Raw genomic sequence first — 19,438 nt, 5'->3', positions numbered from 1 at the left:
ATCATTGGTGAGCTGATGATAGGACCAGGACACGAAGCTGGGTCTTCTGCCTCTTCCTGGTCTGGCACATGCTGGATGGCAGCTTCTGCCTGAACTTGATAAACTGCCCTGTACAGTAGCCATGAGGTGAGAGAAGCAGCCTGCTACGATGGCCTCCCTCTCTGCAGCCTCCGTAGAGACAGGGACTACCCATCAGCCGTCTTTGTGAAAGAGATTAATTCAGGAAAATCTCTTGAAAGCAGAATGTGACTCAGAAAAATGATTCTTCTGACGTCAGTAATAAGAACCCCTCCCTGCACACATACAGTCTTTGAGTATTCAGACTTTTTGGAAAAAGCATAAACAGCCTTTGGGTATACGCTAAATTTTTGGACTGCTGAACTTGTCTTTTATATCACCCTACCATTACTTCAGGCATGAAAATGGCTTTGGCATCTTCTCTGATTACTGATTCATCCAGAGCTGTTTTAATATTCTTGAGAATAGTTTTAGCATCCTGGGCACAGTCTCTGATTCTAGCTGCTTATGTCCAAATCCCAACTGTACTGCTTGTTAGCGGAGTGACTTTGGGCAATTTCTTTAACTTCTCACCTTTTCTTTAATTGCCTCATCTTTAAAATGGAGATGATGATGGTCCCTGTCCTAGAGGGTTATAAGAAATCAATGAGGGAATCTTTGTTCAATGCCTACAGAGAGTGAGCCCTCGGTCAATGTGAGCTATGAACAATAATGAGGCCATTCTCTTTGCAGTTTATGAAGCTTTGCAGTTTATGAAGTTTATAGGACCAATGATTTGGACTTATAATTGAATATCATTGGCGTACAAGTTCAGGAAAATGACAAACATTACTTTTTTCCTGTGCCTTTCTAGATAAAGTCTAGACGTTTCTTGATTACATGAGTTTTTTCATATAAAAAGAATAATTAGAAGCGGAATGCACTTAGGGACCGTATGTAATAGGGGTTGATAACAGAAAAGCTCATGAAGTTTCATTTCCAGTCACAAAAATAATTTCACGGGACCCACCTGGAAATTATAAGCAGAAATTGGAATGAATAGTAGCACGGAGGACGTAGTTGTGTCCTATAAGGACCATTTCTAGGTTAAGCTTTCTGTTTAAGTGTGTGGTGAACTGCACACTCCTTTTATTAGGTTGGGACAAAAGTCACTGCATTTTTTGCCATTACTTTCAATGGCAAAAACTACAATGACTTTTGCCCCAACCTAATAGTTCTGGAAACTGCTCTCCAACAAAGTTGTATAGCTGAGCTTGGGATGGGACCAATGATTTGGGCTTATAATTGAATATAATTGGAAGACAAGTTCAGGGAAAATGCCAAATCATTACTTTTTTCCTGTGCCTTTCTAGATAAAGTCTAGAAGTTTCTTCTTCCTTATTGAATCTGACCTTTTAAGAAATTTAGTTTTTATCTTTCCCAAAGGAATCATTTTTCATGTGGAATTCAATTTGCTTCAAGTTTCTGTCTCTTCTGCTTAGTTTAAAAGATGAGGCCAAGGCCCTCTGAATGTTTTGTTACTGATATCTGCTATTTTTCACTCTCAGCCCTGTCATAAATTACATGGTGGTAAGCTTTGTCTCCTATTCTGTAATTGCAAAGCAGGCCTAGGCGAGGTCTTTTAACATAATCTGTTGTAAGGTATCCTGTTTGCCTAAGAACACAGCAGCATCTGTGTTACCAGGGTATGACAGCATCACTATCGGTCATACCTTAATTGCAAACAGAGCCAAGCATGTTGGCCTATTGTAGCCATTCAAAATGTTGCAAGGCAGAAGAGAATTGTTCTCCTTATATATCCTCTGCTGGCCTTGGGCAAGTCCCTAAATTTTTGGCTTTGAAACTTCTTATCTTTGAAACTGTGATGGAAATTATCTCTAAAACCCTTTCTAGCCCTCTCCTTCCTCAGAGAAATGTTTTCCAAGCTCTGTTTTGTGAAAAGTTCATAGTTGTACTGGGTTGGGGGTTCTCTGGTTGAATAAATTCAGGAAATGCTTCTTATCTTATTTATCTCTTAGTTACAGGCACACTTGCATATTAATACATAGTAAGTCCATGGTTAAGAAAACTGTTTAACAATATTTAATTAAGCATTTCTCAAATACAGGTGAAGATGCAATTTTAAGCATTTGTATTTGTTTTGCTAAGTGACAGTCACTTTCCTGTGAAGGGTTCTAGAAGCGTGGTTGGGAAAGATTTCTGCTCTGTGTTTTTAAGATGACTGAATCAGATAAGGTAAGGAACACACAACCGTGTCTCTGATTTCAAAATGACATGGTATAAGCTCCATTGCTATTTAATTAGAAAGTGGTTGTGTGAGGCCGGGCACTGTGGCTCATGCCTGTAATCGCAGCACTTTGGGAGGCTGAGGCGAGAGGATTATTTGAGTCTGGGAGTTTGAGACCAGCCTGGGCAATATAGGGAGACTCTGTCTCTATTAAAAAAAAAAAAAATAGCCGGGCATGGTGGCACATGCCTGTAGTCCCAGCTACTCGGGAGGCTGAAGCAGGAGAATCACTTGAACCTAGGAGGTCAAAGCTGCAGTGAGCTGTGATTGTGCCAATGCAATCCAGCCTAGGTGACAGAGTGAGACTCTATCTCAGAAAGAAAGAGAGATAAAGAGAGAAGAAGGAAGGGAGAAAGGAAAAGAGGAAGGAAGAGAGAAAGAAAATTGTGCATTTTAAACAAGTTTCTAGGCAGTTGGTTTCACCTCTTTTGTTTTTGTTTTTTTTTTGAGACGGGGTCTCACCCTGTCACCCAGGATGGCATGCAGTGGTGTGATCATGGCTCACTGCAGCCCCAATCTTCTGGGCTCAAGCAATCCTCCTGCCTCAGCCTCCTGAGTAGCTAGGACTATAGGTGCAGGCCGCCATGCCTGCCTAATTTTTTTTTTAATTTTTAGTAGAGACAAGGTCCTGCAATACTTCCCAGGCTGGTCTGAAATTCCAGAGCTCAAACTATCCTCCCATCTCGGCCTCCCAAAGTGCTGGGATTACAGGCATGAGTCACCACACCTGGCCAGTTTCTTGACTATAATAAATCATCAACCAAATTGTGGTTCAACTAACACAAGTCAAATTTGGAGGACTATGATTAGGAAAGAATCACTTTATTGCTTAACATTCAAAAAAATCAAAGTTTCAATATTGGATTGCCTGCTCCCCCACTTTGCCCCTGTCCTGCCTTGTAAAAGGCAAGGAACCAATGCAATGCAGGTTATTTTTAAACTAGCACCCTATTTTAGCCCCTGAAAATAGCTGTAGCTCTGTACTTGGTTTCTTCTCTCATTTAATATCAAGTAGGAATAATACTTCGAGATTTAAAGGAGTAGGAAAAACTAGCCTCCATTACATTTTAAATGCAGGCTAACAAGAATAAAGAATGCAACGATGAAAGACTTCCATCCTTATGGTAAAAATCCCAAGACACTAACAAAAAACACATTAGGCTAAAATATGGAATCACTATCATGAGAATGCAAGGCATTAGGTGTAATCAGAAGATTTCAGTTGATGCGACTGGCCTTTGGCAGCAGCTGACACATGACAGCTCTGCAAATGGCAAGCATTTTATCAATGAGCAATCCAGTTGTGACTCTTTGTCTGGCGCCTGGTGCTACAGCCAAGTCAGGAGGACATTATCAGAGGCACCAAGTTCCAGGCAGTAGCCTGGACCAGGGGAAGGGCACATAGGGTGACCCATGAGGATGACTGTCTACCCGAGTCATTTCAAAACAAAATAAAAAAGCCACTTCGCTGGGGAAGAGAGTAAGCCAGGACTCTTCAATTAATCAAACTTTGCATTTGGCCAATGTGTTTCAAATAGTCTTGTTTTCCAGTGGATTGATTATAGGCCTTACATTAAATTAATATCTCACAATGGGTGCTGCTGGTTACATCTTTATTGTAGGAATTAAATGTTTTACCCTCATGTTTAAAGCAATTATGCCAGTTTCCTCCTATTTCTTAGCCAATGTGTGTATCTGATGCCAAGGATATTTGTCCTAAGGGTCTTTTTCCATTTAAACTGTCTTCATAACTTTTCCAATATGCAAAATTCCCGGTGTTCAAAAATAACTGTGAGAAAAGTTGGATTGTGGGTGGTGGATAATCCAGCCCAACATCAGGGCATTACTGATGAAAGGAAAAAAATGCCTCTTTCCTGAGTCTTTCCGGATGAGGTCATTGTTTTCAGACAGCTTGTATACCTAATATAAAAAGGCTCAAAGTCCACGGCTCGTCTCATACCAGGAGTTTGTCAGGGAACTGTTTCCAAAGCCATAATGAATAATCAGGCTGTTAGTAAAAGAAGCCTCTCCAAGTGATAGCATTTTTTAAAAATTCTAGTAGTGAAGAAAATAATTAAAAGCCCATCTGGTTGAGATAGTAATTCATTAAGGAAAAAGAGGAGGCGGAAGGCTGGGGAATAATCGATCCTTTTCTTTCTTTATTTCATGTGTTTCAGTTATTGTGAAATGATAGTGATCAAAATCTGGATTCTGGATTGTGCAGAATGCAGGAAAATCCTAGGAACATTCTTGGCGTGTTCTAATAGTGGCTTCCCAGAAATGAGTGTTTTCAGTGGGTGTGGCGTCATTGAGCTGATGTGCTTTTGCAAGGGGTCTCTTTAGAAGTGGTAGGGGCAGGGTCGAGAGAAGAAGGGGATGCAGAATCTGTACATGAGGAAGGAGCCAGAGTCACTCAGGAAACTCCTCATTCTTCCTGCGCTGGCTGTGGCACACCCACCGGTGGCACACCCCTCCCTCGGGTCCAGTTCAGCCCACAGACTCCTGGGAGGAGAGCCAGGGCCCCAGCCTCTCCTTTGAGGAGTGTTGCAGCCTTTCTGTGTGCCAGATGCCTAGTGAAGAAAAGCTGAAACCCTGGAGCTTTGTGCATGTTAATGACCTTGGAAATGACTGAGCTCACGGACCCTCATCACACCATGGGAGACTACAAAGGTTAGACCGTCCATTTTGTAAAGTCAGCATATATTCTGTCTGGGGTCGACCGTGTCTTTAAAGATGAGGAAAGATGCAGGGCTTTTCCATTTGATAAAATTGTTTTACACTTATGATAATAAGTAAAAGATTGTTTTACAATCTATTTCTGTGATAGTACATATCTGTATAAAATGCACATCTTATTTGTCAACATATTTACAGATATTCTTAATATAATAGGATGTTAAAATCGACATGACTCTTTTGTAGCAGTAGCCCAGCTCAACTCAACCAAGAGTAGGTTGGTCCTTTGGGCACATTAAAAGGCATCTTCAGTGACTGTGGGCAAACACCTGTGATCCTGTTTCTGGGCATTTTGTTTGAGTTTGGATGTCATCTCTAGGATGCTTTCCCTACAGTTGTGTTTGATGGGAGAGGTTGTTCCGTGGTGAGGCTGGCTGGCTTCAGGAGTGCCCCGGCTGGTCCTGCTCAGCATCCCCAGGGGCCGACAGCCAACACCACGTCCAACACAACTGCAGAGGGTGGCCCCACGCAGTCTCACAGGCTGCTCCATTGAAACCTAGGGACTGTGGCGATCGGTTGCTGATTCCTTTGATACTGGACCCCTTAAGATAAGAGAGTGTAACTTATTTTGGTTCCTGGAGAGTAGACTCGTGGGTAATTCCAGATACGGCAGGTAGGCTGGGCCCCCTCCCTCCTTCACTTCCAATCTCGCCACTCTTCTCTGTTTCGCAGGACCTCCGGTGAGCTTGGGTTTGCCTTTGTACCCAGGACTGGTAGGACTGGGGAGCCGGGTCTGCTACACTTCACATGTATACACTTGTTACGAGGTACAAAGGAATCTGAGGTTGGCACACGCTGTAACTGATGAATAATTCATGGTGGCTTTTTATGCCACACAGTTTTCTCCTGTAAATGAGCATGATTTTGAAAGACTATGCTGATTTAAAAGTCCAGTAATGTGGTTTCCTATTCCTCACTGACCTGCCTTGGACGTTTACTGGAAAGACGAAAGTTGACAAACATTAGAATAGGAAAACTTAAAGTGGACGATGGCCCCACGTGGGTGGTCAGCCAAGAACAGCCCCCCCCCCGTTCTTTCTAAAGGATAACGTCACCTCAGGTTTACACAAGATTCTTTGACATTCTGGACTTTCCTCAAATATAGAATTTGAATTTTAATAAGGACACTATGCATATTAATTAGAATGCATTCGTGTATTCCTGATACATTTAGAGTGGAAAACTATGATGCTATGTCTTTTCCAACTGAATGGGGTCCTAGTGATAAAATTAGAATATCTCAAGATGTCTAGATGTCTTTATTTAAATGAATTTAAAGTCCTCTGTTTTTCTTGTACTGTACAAAGAGTGGATTTTAGTTTGGGTTTCCAGAAAGATAGGGCAGGTTTTGGAAGAAATCTTACATGCAGAGAGACTGTAAGTAAACAGAGTAAGTGATACATCTAATTATATTTTTAGTGGTCAAGCCAGAAAGAACAACTTTCTTTCTCTTCCTTGTTTTTTAACTACTCTCCTCCCTTCTACTCCGTGGCATATTTTTAAGGTATTTGGAGTCTTTCCACTTGCTACCAGCTGGAATCTACAGAAACCGTATCTCTAGAACACTCAACAGTTGACTTGAAGCTCAGTCATAATTAAATTGGAAGTTGGCAAATTATTCCCAGACTTAAAAACAGGCACACCTTATGTTTGGAACATTAGGGGTTTTGCTACTCTGCATTGTTTTAAATGTACTCTCTATAGGGAATATGGGCAATACTTTTAATTAGCTTTTTTTAAACAAAAGGATATTTTGAAAGGATATGTAATAAATAAGTCTGACCCTGCTTACATTTTATTTATTATTCTCAGTAGCTGGTTCCCTGATGTTTTAAAACAACAGCAAAGCTTGCAGCTGTTCATCCATCTCTCTTTAGTAAGAGAAGATCATCCTGTCCTTTCTCTCCTGGCACACCTTGAAAGCATTAGCTAGTTAGGTGGCTGCTGATTTAAGACTTTGATACAGTGACTTACAACCTTCTGCTCTAAAGGATATACTTAGAGCTAGTGTTTGTTTACAATTAATAGTAATTTAGGACTTTGAGATAGTCAGCCGTTAATTTTATATTAAAATCTGACTGCTGACATGTATGTCTCCATCGTTAACATAGTTTAAATATTGGGGTGGTAGCCAGGATAGCAATTCAGAATATTGGGATTTTACAAGACTTATCACTAAATGTCATTCATTTCCAAAAAGAGGGAAAATGCATCGTGCCGATTAGCACTACTTTTAGGTTTCATATGAGAGAATGGAAATGCCAGACAGGTTTTCCTGCTTCCAAAGGCAGTCACAGCTGCCACTGCAAATGAGCGCTGCCACAGTCGGTGACCAGTGGGTCAATCAGAGCATGACATTGCCAGGAACGTGCCCCAGGAGTGGGAGCAGGCAGCATGCTCGGAGAATTGGGCACTGGATTTCCATAAAACAGTCAGCAATAGACTGAGTCTTGGGAGCTTCTGTCTGAGTCATAGGCTCCCCAGGCTTGTGACCACACCAGGGTACCTTGAATATCTTCCTGGAACAGGAACTCCCCAAGCCTGCTATTACTCTTCTTTGTAATATTTTGCCTGGGAAACATATGTCCTGCTGTCATGTGAATTGAAGTGGTGTAGAGAGTTAGAAGGGGATGTAGTATACACAGTGCTCTTGGGAAAATGCCAGCATGTTCATGGGGTGGCATTATTTTGTGGGAAGCACATCCCTGGTGACTATTTTTAAATGGTTTAGGCCAGGCGTGATGGCTCATGCCTATAATCCCAGCACTTTGGGAGGCTGAGGTGGGCAGATCGCTTGAGGTCAGGAGTTCGAGACCAGCCTGGCCAACGTGGTGAAACCTCATTTCTACTAAAAATACAAAATTAGCCAGGCATGGTGGCACACGCCTGTAATCCCAGCTACTCAGGAGGCTGAGGCAGGAGAATCACTTGAACCCAAGAGGCGGAGGTTGCGTTGAGCTGAGATCGTGCCACTGCACTCAAGCCTGGGCAAAAAGAGCGAAACTCTCTCTCTCAATATAAAATTAAAATAAAAAGTATATAAAATGGCTAAAATGGTCTGGTAGCCCCATTTTCCATATATAAGGTAATGCTGGTTGTATGACTAGCTAAATGTACCTGCAGATTCATGGATTAATCAGCCACTTCACTGATTGTGGCTCTTGGCCCCACCCACATCTTTATTTTTTTACATTTAGAGTGACTGTCACTGTAATAGTCTGTCTCTAATTGGTAGCTTCATCAGGGAGGGTCTGCTGATGAGTCATAGAGCCATCCCTATACTTGGCATTGGAGCTGTTAAGTAACATTCTGCTGTAATTAATTTACAAGCACTTTTCAACAGGTGGCAGGCACCATGCTAGGGACTGTTCAGAATAAATCTCTGTCATTTAGAATGATAATCCTGGAAGGTCCACTGGCATATATGGGCAACTAACCAACACGAGACATTATGTAGTGACCTGAGCAAGAGTGGAGAATGCAAGTGTTGGGATAAACGATGTGAGAGGGTGTCATCATCTAAAGATGTTAGAAAGCTGGCTGGGGAAGGCCCGCGGGATCCTTCGGGATATAGATGACCTCGCTGGTTACAAGGGGCACATCTGAGCACGGGTCACCATGGCTCCAGTATGAAGGAAGGGTGCCTCTTGTCCTCAGAAACCATTTCTGCCCCTTCCACACTGCCAGAGCCACAGAGGATTGGGGATTTATTTTCCCCTTGCTAACATGATTGTTCTTTGGTAAATTTCAAAGTGATTTTAACAAATATAAATGCATAATTATGGACTTGTAGAAGGAAAGCGTGCTCCTTTTGAGCATGATGCACTGGTGAAGTGCTTGAGCTCTAGAAGCAGAGAGATTTGGTCAGATGGCAGCTTGGACACCTACTAGCTGTGTAATCTTGGCCAAATTTCTCAACTTCTCTAAGCCTCAGTTTCCACATCTGTAAAATAGAGATAACAATACTGTCTGCTTTATAAGATTGTGAGGATGAAGTGAGAATATCTATAAGACTCATGGCACAGTGCCTCCCGCGTAATAATGAATGGGTTATATAATTGGCAATTAGAGTTCCATCTGGGAGATTCAGATTCTTGCAAATTATTTATATCGTTGAATAGTGCTATGAATCCAAGGCCTTGATTCTAGTTTGGTAATTTTATTTTAGTTTTATGTCTGTGTGTTTTGCTTATTTTTAATTATAAAAATCATGTAAGAATAGGCTTTCATTGTAAAAATTTCGAACACTACATGAGAGGCAAAAGCTCCCTTTGACCGCTGCCCAAACTTAGGGGATAACAACCATTAGCTGTTTTATTTATCTATTTTATTTTCATCAAAGTAATCCATATTCCTAGTTTTAAAAGGCAGATAGTGTCTTCTCGCATGAATGGGAGACAAAGGAATGAGAGAGCCAAAGAGTATAGAGTTTTTCTGGCCTGACTTCTTAGGATGACGAAAACTGGGGCATTTCTGTTCCAGAATGTGGCATTTCCCAATGAGACATTTTGCATTTTTATGTTTCATGGTTGAATAAACATGCAATTTATTAAAAGGTTTAAGATATTTCTTTTTTTTTTTTTTTTTTGAGACGGAGTTTTGTTCTTGTTGCCCAGGCTGGAGTGCAATGGCAGGATCTCGGCTCACTGCAACCTCCACCTCCAGGGTTCCAGCAATTCTCCTGCCTCAGCCTCCCGAGTAGCTGGGACCACAGGCACACGCCACCACGCCTGGCTAATTTTGTAATTTTTAGTAGAGACAAGGTTTCTCCATGTTGGTCGGGCTGGTCTCAAACTCCCGACCTCAGGTGATCCACCCGCCTAGGCCTCCCAGAGTGCTGGGATTACAGACATGAGCCACCACTTCCGGCAAGGTTTAAGATATTTCTAACTTGGCCTGTTTGGTGGGGAGAAAATTAATAGTAAACAATAGGGGTCTGGCAAGCCCTCAGAAGAGCAGGCAGCACACTTTTTCTGTAAAGAGCCAGATAGTAAGATTTTAGGTTTGATGAGACATATGGTTGGTGTCATGCTGCTTTCTTTCTCTTTCTTTCTTTCCTTCTTTCTTTCTTTCTTTTTCATCATGCTGACACAGAAGGGCAAGAGAGCATGTAGAAATATGCGTGACCGCTTGACGGCTAAGTTCATAACTGGCACACTGTCACTTCTTTATTCTATAAGCCAGATGAGTCACATCATCAATTCCAGTCTCAAAGTGAGAGGGCATTCAAAGTTACATGGCAAAGGGCATGGATATAAGGAGGGGTGATAAATTCAGCCAATGATATAATCCACCATAGTTTCTATGCAGTAGCAGTGGTACTGGCATGAATAGACACGCACTGAGACTCAGTGAAATAAAATTATTATGCTCAGTTAACCTGAAATACTTTATTCTTGGTTTAAAAAAGAAAATAAAAAGACAATCTAACCCTAGGGAACTTTCTAACAAACTCAAGGAAATGGTACACAGATGAAACCAATGAATAAGATGTTTATAGAGCAAAAAGCTAAGAAATACAAGATTTGAATGCTTTGTGTGATTAGCCTAAAGCATACTTTTTCTGTAAAGGGCACAATAGTAAATATTTAAGTCTTTGTGAGCCAAATGGTCTCTGCTGCAACTACTCAAGTCTGAGATTATAGCACAAAAGCAGCCATAGACAATACATAAATAAATGGACATGGCTGCTTTCAACAGAACTTCATTTACAAACACAGGCAGCAGGCATTAGTTTACAGACCACTGCCCTAGACTACTGAAAGAAATAAGAAAGAGTCAGCTGTGGAAGACTTCTTGAAAAAGAATCCGTGGTTTCAAAGGCGATAAAGATTAGTTTAGCTTAATGAGACATGCTTTAGAAATGAAGTCAGAAAACAATTATATGATTGTTCAATAAATTTGTTAACAGGTTAATGTAGTTAGTTCAGTCAGAATGAAAACAATAATGAAAACTCATCATTCTTTCAAAATATTACTTGGTACTAATTATTTCTGCTCTAAAACCCTGTTTGAAAACCTGTTTGCTAAGAACGTTCATGTTTTTGCTTAGCTGGAGAATGAGGGAAAAAAAGGATTAGAAATAAAATGAAAGAAATGCCTAATTAAAGTGATTTGATTTTATGCCACTTTAAAACATTTATTTGATTGATATGACCTAGATGTGTGTAAAGGAACTAAAGGAATTAAAAAAGAATGGTTGATTTTTAACCATCAGGAAACCATGCAAATTCAAGTGAGTATTTTTCTATTCTCAGTTGTATTTCACCTAGATTTTACTCACCAACTTTCGTGTGTTTCCTCTCCATATTTGGAGATAGAATGAAGCCTGGAATACTGTTACAAAATGAACAGTTTTTTGCTAGAAATCTTTAATACCAATTTACTCAATTACAGTCAGCTTGTAGTTGGGAACCTGTAGTTAGATGATTTCTTTTTTATTTTTATTTTTTTGAGGCAGAGTCTGGCTGTTGCCCAGGCTGGAGTGCAGTGGCGCAATCTTGGCTCACTGCAACCTCCACCTCCCAAGTTCAAGTGGTTCTCCTGTTTCAGCCTCCCAAGTAGGTGGAATTACAGGCGCGTGCCACCACACATGGCTCATTTTTTGTGTCTTTTGGGAGAGACGGGGTTTTGCCATGTTGGCCAGGATGGTCTTAAACACCTGGCCTCTAGTGATCCTCCCACCTCGGCCTCCCAAAGGGCTGGGATTACAGGCGTGAGCCACTATACCTAGCCAGTTAGCCAGATTTCTGCTGATTAAACCCAGATACAGAAGAGTTTGGAGTGTAGCTTTAGGAAAGGTGGGAAGGCAGAATGCTCCTTGGATAAAAGTCTTAATTCTATCAAGATTTTTCTCAGGCTTTATACTTTTCTCAGGTGTTTCTGGGTTTTTTGTCCTGATGGCAATGTCATAATACACACAGAAGAAGGGGCATGAGGGGGATTGTTTTATTTCATTCATTTCACTATTATTTACTGAGCTCCTACTATGTGCCAGTCACCATGCTAGGACCTGGGGATACAGTCATGAGAAAGGTGGCTATGAGTCTTCCCTTTGTGGAGCTCATAGGCCAGCAGCAGTGGCAGACAAGTGGACCATAGCATGCCAAGGGCTCCAGGAGGGTCCCCCAGAGGGAGGGAACCAGGCTTTTCAGAAGTAAGAGGGATTTTTCTTGAGGTAGATAAACTTGGCCAGGCGCGGTGGCTCATGCCTGTAATCCCAGCACTTTGGGAGGCCAAGGCAGGGTGGATCACCTGAGGTTAGGAGTTTGGGACCAGCCTGGCCAACATGGAAAAACCCCATCTGTACTAAAAATACAAAAGTTAGCCAGGCATGCTGGTGCACGCCTGTACTCCCAGCTACTCAGGATGCTGAGGCAGGAGAATCGCTTGAACCCAGGAGGTAGACGTTGCAGTGAGTCGAGATCATGCCACTGCACTCCAGCCTGCATGACAGAGACACCATCTCAAAGAAAAAAACTTCCTACTGATTTTACATACATATGATTAAAATAAAACCGCACAGTGAAAGGACTTAGGAGTCTCCATTCCTAGTCATTAAACCTGAGATTGGCAATAAAATTTAAAGGAATTCTTGAGGGGTTTTGAGAACACAATAATCTGAAATCCCCCGAGTTTCTTGGGAATACCATTTCCCCAAGAAACATAATTGTATAAATCCACTCTCATGGTTACTGATTGTTCTCTTACATTTTCTTTTTTTTTGTTTTTTTGAGACAGAGTCTTTTTTGAGATGGAGTCTAGCTCTGTCGCCAGGCTGGAGTGCAGTGTCGCGATCTCGGTTCACTGCAATCTCCGCTTCCCGGGTTCAAGCCATTCTCTTGCCTCAGCCTCCCGAGTAGCTGGGATTACAGTCACGCACCACCACACCCAGCTAATTTTTGTATTTTTAGTAGAGACGGTATTTTGCCATGTTGGCCAGGCTGGTCTCAATCTACTGACCTCGTGATTCACCCACCTCGGCCTCCCAAAGTGCTGTGATTAGAGGCGTGAGCCATCGCGCCCAGTCACATTTTCTTTTCATTTGTTGTTATACCAGTTGTGTTTCCTTCTTTTCTTGAGAAGTCATCTTGCCCCACTGTCAGGTAATTTCCTTTCTTCTGGTTATGCATTGAATTGTGTCCTCACAAAGGACACTGAAGTCCTAATCGCCAGTACCTGTGACTGTGACCTTATTTGGATCACCTTAACAGACCATCAAGTTAAGATGAGGTCATGAGGGTAGGCTTTAATCTAACATGAGATGTCGTTAAAAAAAGGGAAATTTGGATGCAGAGATGGACATGCATAGGTAAAAATGGCATAAAGAAACAAGAGAACCATCTCCAAACCAAGAAAGGCCTGAACCTACCAGAGAGTAGCAGAGAGGAATGGAACAGATTCTCCCTCACAGCCCTCAGAAGGAACCGACTCTGCGCTCTTTGACTTTGAATTTCTAGTCTCCAGAACTGTGAGACAGTTTCTGTTGTGTAAGCCACCCAGTCTACGATACTTTGTAATAGAAGCCCCAGAAAACTAGTACATCTTAGCTAATGCATAAGGTCCTGGTAAGCATGACAGGAGTTGTATATGTAAATACACGCAAAGGCTAGTGGCTGGTGTATTAGTCTGTTCTCACACTGCTATAAGGACATACCTGAGACTGGGTAATTTATAAAGGAAAGAGGTTTAATGGACTCACATTTCCACATGGCTGAGGAGGCCTCACAATCATGGCAGAAGGCGAAGGAGGAGCAAAGTCACCTCTTACATGGTGGCAGGCAAGAGACCATGTTCAGGAGAACTGCCCTTTATAAAACCATCAGATCTTGTGAGACTTATTCACTATCACGAGAATAGCATGGAAAAGACCCACCCCCACGATTCAGTTACCTCCCACCGGGTCCCTCCAGTAACATGGGGATTTGTGGGAGCTACAGTTCAAGATGAGATTTGGATGGGGACACAGCCAAACCATATCAGCTGGTACATACTTGTCATCTTATTGTAATGTAGGCTTCAGCTTGGGAGTCATCAACATGGGGCTCTCTACCCAATGAGGACAGCTCTTCAATGATTGTGGATACTTGGCAACATAGGGTGAATGGAACATAGGGAACATAGAGAACATCTGGGACATAGGGATGGGCAAGATATTCCATCTCAGGACATAGGGAGCATTTGGTTATAACCATGCTGATACAGAGGACTTTCTACCATTTTATGATGGCCGTGGAAAGAGCCATGTGTTCATATAGCAAGAGAGCCAAGAGAGGTTCTAAGGAGAAAGATTAGGTCAGGGAATTCTGGGCAGAAACTGCCTGAGATCCAGCCTCCCACAAACTTTCATCTTTAAAGATTTTCCATCTTTATGAAGAAGAAAATTTTTTTCTAGTCTCTTCATGACTCTCAGAGCATTCTTATAAATTTCTGATTTTGAAGGTTTAACAGTGTCCCTTCACTTCACTTCCACTTTTGAGATGGAGCAAGACTCCATCTCAAAAAAAAAAAAAAGAATAACAATTATTAAGATAGCTCAGATCTTTTGAGTCCTCACTCTGTGGCAGGCACTGTGCTATGTCTTTACATATTGTATTATCTAATTTAAATCTCATTTAATTGCCTTAACAGTTCTAGGAAGGAGGTGAGGAAACTGTTACTTACAAAACATTTTCCCAACTTCGTGGTAAATCTTGCCCAACTTCGTGGTAAATAGCGGAGCCAGAGCTTGAACCCAACTCTGACTGCAGAACTTATGTCTCACTACCTTCTGAATTCCTGAACACCAAGTGGCTGAGAATATGAAACATTTTTACAGTTATGATGTACATTTAAAATAATAACTGCTAAACTGATTCTTAGGAATTGAGACCAAAGGTGTGTACAAAAGGTCTCTCTTCTTTTTAATTAATTAATTAATTTTTTTGTGTGTGTGTGACAGAGTCTCGCTCTGTGGCCCAGGCTGGAATGCAGTGGCATGATCTTGGCTCACTGTAACCTTCACCTCCCAGGTTCAAGCAATTCTGGTGCCTCAGCCTCCTGAGTAGCTGGGACTACAGGCGCATGCCACCATGCCTGGCTGATTTTTGTGTTTCTAGTATAGATGGGGTTTCGCCATGTTGGCCAGGCTGGTCTCGAACTCTTGACCTCAAGTGATCTGCCTGCCTCGGCCTCCCAAAGTTCTGAGATTACAGGCATGAGCCACCACACTGGGACCAGATGGTCCCTCTTAAACTCTATTTTGCTAACTAGATAACCTGGTTCCCCCCACTTTTTTTTCCTCTGATTACATTTGCCTGAATTTTGCCCTTAATGTCTCTCTTCTCAATAGTCTTTTATTTTTTTAAGTCACTCTAGGGATTTCATCTTTATTGAAAACAAAAAAGATTCAGATCAGTAATTGAACAACTACTGAAGCCTGTCATCGTGTCCAAATAATTGGTCATGTAATAAATATGGTCCCTCCTCATGTGATGCTCCTTGCAGGCTTTTGAGAAGTCAGACAATTGCATAATTATAAATTGTGGTACCATGAGAAAATATATAGGATAATAAGAGAATCTAATTTAGTTGGGGCATCCAGGAAGACCTCTCCAAGGAGCTGACACTGAAGCGGAGGCCTGGCTGATAAATAAGAGTGTGTGTGGTGGGGTTGGGAGCCACAGAGACTGCCTGCAGAGGGAAGAGTGTGTCTGAGGTCTGTGCCACGTGGAATGAATGATGGCCACTGTGACTGCAGCTTAGTGAATGAGAAGGAAGGCTTCAGAGATAAGGAAGAAGACATGAACAAGGGCCTGCCTGTGATTGCATACCATAGTAAGGGTTTTGGATTAGCATTGCTCATTGCTATACAAATTAATGGGGTAAAGATATCTTAACTATTATAAAAAATGATTACAAGTAAACTTGAATGGCAGTGTGGTGTTGGTGGAAAGAGTTTTGGGTTTTTTTTGTTTTTTTGTTTTTAGCTGGAGTCTTGCTCTGTCACCCAGGCTGGAGTGTAGTGGCACGATCTCGGCTCACTGCAACCTCCACCTCCCAGGTTCAAGTGATTCTCCTGCCTCAGCCTCCCAAGTAGCTGGGATTGCAGGCATGCACCACCACGACTGGCTAATTTTTGTATTTTTAGTAGAGATGGGGCTTCTCCATGTTGGTCAGGCTGGTCTGGAACTCCTGACCTCAGGTGATCCACCTGCCTCAGCCTCCCAAAGTGCTGGAATTACAGGCATGAGCCACTGAGCCCGGCTGATTTTTTAAAATATTAAAATGGAAGAGAGTAGAATCCATAAACAATACCACTCACATACGGTCATCTTATTTACAACACAGGTGCCACTACAATTCAGTGCAGAAAGAATGGATTTTTCAGTAAATGATGCTGGAGCATGAGATATCTATGTGGGGGGAAAATGAACCTTGATCACTATCTTATACTGTTTATTAAATTTAATTTGAGATGGAACATAAAAGCTAAAACAAGCTTCTGGAATAAAGCATAGAATACCTTCAAAACCATGGATTAAACAAAGACGTTTTAAACAGGACCAAACCCAAACACTAGCCATAAAAGACAAAAAATACTAATTGAATTACATTAACATTAGGAGTTGTTCATCAAAGGACATCATTAAGAACATGAATAGGCCAGCTATCATCTAGGAGAAGATAGTTACATTATGTTTTTCTGAAAACATACTCATATCCAATATATAAAAAGAACTGGCCAGGCGTGGGTGGCTCATGCCTGTAATCCCAGCACTTTGGGAGGCTGAGGCAGGTGGATCACCTGAGGTCAGGAGCTCAAGACCACTCTGGCCAACATGGTAAAACCCCATCTCTACTAAAAATACAAAAATTAGCTGGGCATGGTGGCACATGCCTGTAGTCTCATCTACTTGGCAGGCTGAAGTGGGAGGATTGCTTGAACCTGGGCGGCGGAGGTTGCAGTGAACAGAAATTACACCACTGCACTCCAGCCTGGGCAACAGAGTGAGATTCCATCTAAAAAAATAAAAAATAAAAATAAATAAATAAATAAATAAATAAATAACTCCTGGCTAGGTGTTGTGGCTCATACTTGTAATCCAGATCCTTGGGAAGCCAAGATGGGAGGATTACTTGAGGCCAGGAGTTCAAGACCAGCCCGGGCAACATAGCCAGATCCTATCCTAAAAAATTAAAAATAAATAAATGAAACAAAATTAGCTGGGTGTGGTGGCACTCAACTGTAGTCTCAGCTACTCAGAAGGCTGAGGTGGGAGGATTGTTTGAGCCCAGGTGTTGGAGGCTGCATTGAGCTATGATCGTGCCACTGCACTCCAGCCTGAGTGGCAGAGAGAGAACCTGTCTCTAAAAAAAAATCTGAAAAAGGAACTCCTACAAATCAATAAGAAAAAGGCAGATAAGCCATACTTCACATAGGTGTATACTTCACAAAACAGCATATCCAGAATGGTCAATAAGCATATGAAAAAAGTCTCACTTTCATTAGTCATCAGTGAAATGCAAATTAAAACCTCAATGAGACACCATTTCAATAAAACTTTATTTACAAACTTTTATATGTCTATCAGCATGGGTAAAATTAGAAGGTCTGACAATACTAAGTATCGTCAAGGATGTGAAACAACTGCAATTCTCCTACATTGCTGGTGGGAGTATAAACTGAACAACTCACTTTGGAAAAGTGTTTGGCATCACCTTCAGAAGCAAAACATGCATCTTCTATACATCTATATACACCTGTATGATACATCCGTGTGTGTGCATAAACATAAACACTATACATCTATAGCATGAACGTCCACCAATGGACATGTACAGTGATATTCATAGCGGCTTTATCCAGAATAGCCCCAAACTAGAAAAACCCAAATGTCCCCAAACAGGAGAATGGACAAATGAATTGTGGTATATTCTTTCAATGGAATATTATCCAGAAATGAAAAAGAATAAACTGCAGATACACACAACTGCATGGATGAGTCACATAGGCATTATGTTGAGCCAAAGGAGCTAAACATGAAAGAGAACATACTGTCACATGAATCATGCATGACGTTCAAAACTAGCAAAACTAATCTTTCATGAGATTAAGTCAGAATAGTAGCTATCTGGAGGGATGGGGATGCAGTATTGACTGGAAAAGGGTGTAAGGAAACCTTCTGGGGTGTTAGGTATGTTCTAGATCTTGATCTGACTTGGGAAGTGGTTATACGGTTGTACACACATGTAAAAATTCACTAAGTCATATACTGGAGATTTGTGAACTTTGTAGGTAAGATATATATTTCAATAAAAAATTTAACATTAAAAATATTACAATAGATTTGAATAAATGGGGGAAAGTTTCAAAAAAGCAAAGTTACAAATTGCATATGTAATGTGATCTGAACTCCATTAAAAATTCATGGAAAAAAATCTGTGGAAAGGCTGGGCACAGAGGCTTACGCCTATAATCCCAACACTTCGAGATTGACTTGAACTTCTCATCGCTTGGGCCCAGGAGTTCAAGACCAGCCTGGGTAATATGGTGAAACTCCATGTCTACAAAAAAATACAAAAATTAGCTGGGCGTGGTGGCACATGCCTGTAGTCTCAGCTACTCGGGAGGCTGAGGTGGGAGGATTGCTTGAGCTGGGAGGCGGAGGTTGCAGTGAGCCAAGATCGAGTTGCTGCACTCCTGGATGAGGGAGCAAGACCCTGTCTGAAACAGACAAAAAACAAAAAAAGAAAATTGGCTGAATAATTAATAGTGGTTTCTGGATGGAGGGATTGTATTTCCATTTCTCAATAGATTTCAGTGTTTTTTAAGTTTTCTCTAATATATGTATCTTATTTCCATATCAGAAAAATTGAAATGGGAGAAAGAATCACTGAGTTGATTTTGACATAATTTCAGGAAATTGTAAATCAAGTTTGAAATTTTAGGGGTGAAATAGCAATTCAGGGATGGGCAAATTTAGAAGGCATCACAGAGGGGTAGACCTGAAGGGGAACTGGAACAGCATTTTGGGAAGGATATGAATGAAAGCAGGAATGGGGGATGGTCAAGGAACCTTGTGTGATGTTTCCTTTGGCCCGCGTTCTTCAGCCTATGCTGGTCTGACTTTGTTTCCATCTAGTTCATGAGTTCTGCAGTCCCTTCTGTGGGCCTTCAAGGATGTACTAGCTTTTTCTTACACTCTAACATGGTGATTTGAAACCATTTATGATTTGTATCCTTAACAAGCTCTTTTCCTAGCCTTCTACATTTTTAGGCATTACCATTTGCTCTGTTCTCTATTTTGAGGCTGCCTTTTCTTCCCGGCTGCACCATATGCCAAAGTGAGTTTAAAAATTAATTGTGCCAAGCCATTCTCTCCTCCCCCAAAATAAATAAATAACCCCAGATCCCCA

General features: G+C 41.5%; 1 protein-coding gene across 9 annotated transcripts in view; it reads left to right on the top strand.

Moving 5' to 3' along the window:
* ABLIM1 (actin binding LIM protein 1) overlaps positions 1 to 19,438 on the top strand; it is a 336,688-nt gene that overhangs the window by 78,808 nt on the left and 238,442 nt on the right. For 3 of the 9 annotated variants that reach the window (XM_016919411.4, XM_016919403.4, XM_003312772.7), the window contains exon 1: positions 4,821 to 4,975. The exons of 4 other annotated variants lie outside the window; for them this stretch is intronic. In XM_016919411.4, coding sequence (XP_016774900.1) covers positions 4,912 to 4,975 — 64 coding nt within the window. In that variant the 5' untranslated portion in view covers positions 4,821 to 4,911. Of the gene's footprint in view, positions 1 to 4,261; positions 4,976 to 19,438 lie in introns of those variants that run through there. 2 more of the 9 variants (XM_009459294.5, XM_508051.9) reach the window with 2 other exon arrangements.

The sequence above is a fragment of the Pan troglodytes genome, chromosome 8, assembly GCF_028858775.2.
Source record: "Pan troglodytes isolate AG18354 chromosome 8, NHGRI_mPanTro3-v2.0_pri, whole genome shotgun sequence".
NCBI classification, from domain to species: domain Eukaryota; kingdom Metazoa; phylum Chordata; class Mammalia; order Primates; family Hominidae; genus Pan; species Pan troglodytes.
The sequence above is the reverse complement of the archived record's forward strand: the minus strand, read 5'-3'. Positions and strand labels throughout refer to the sequence as shown.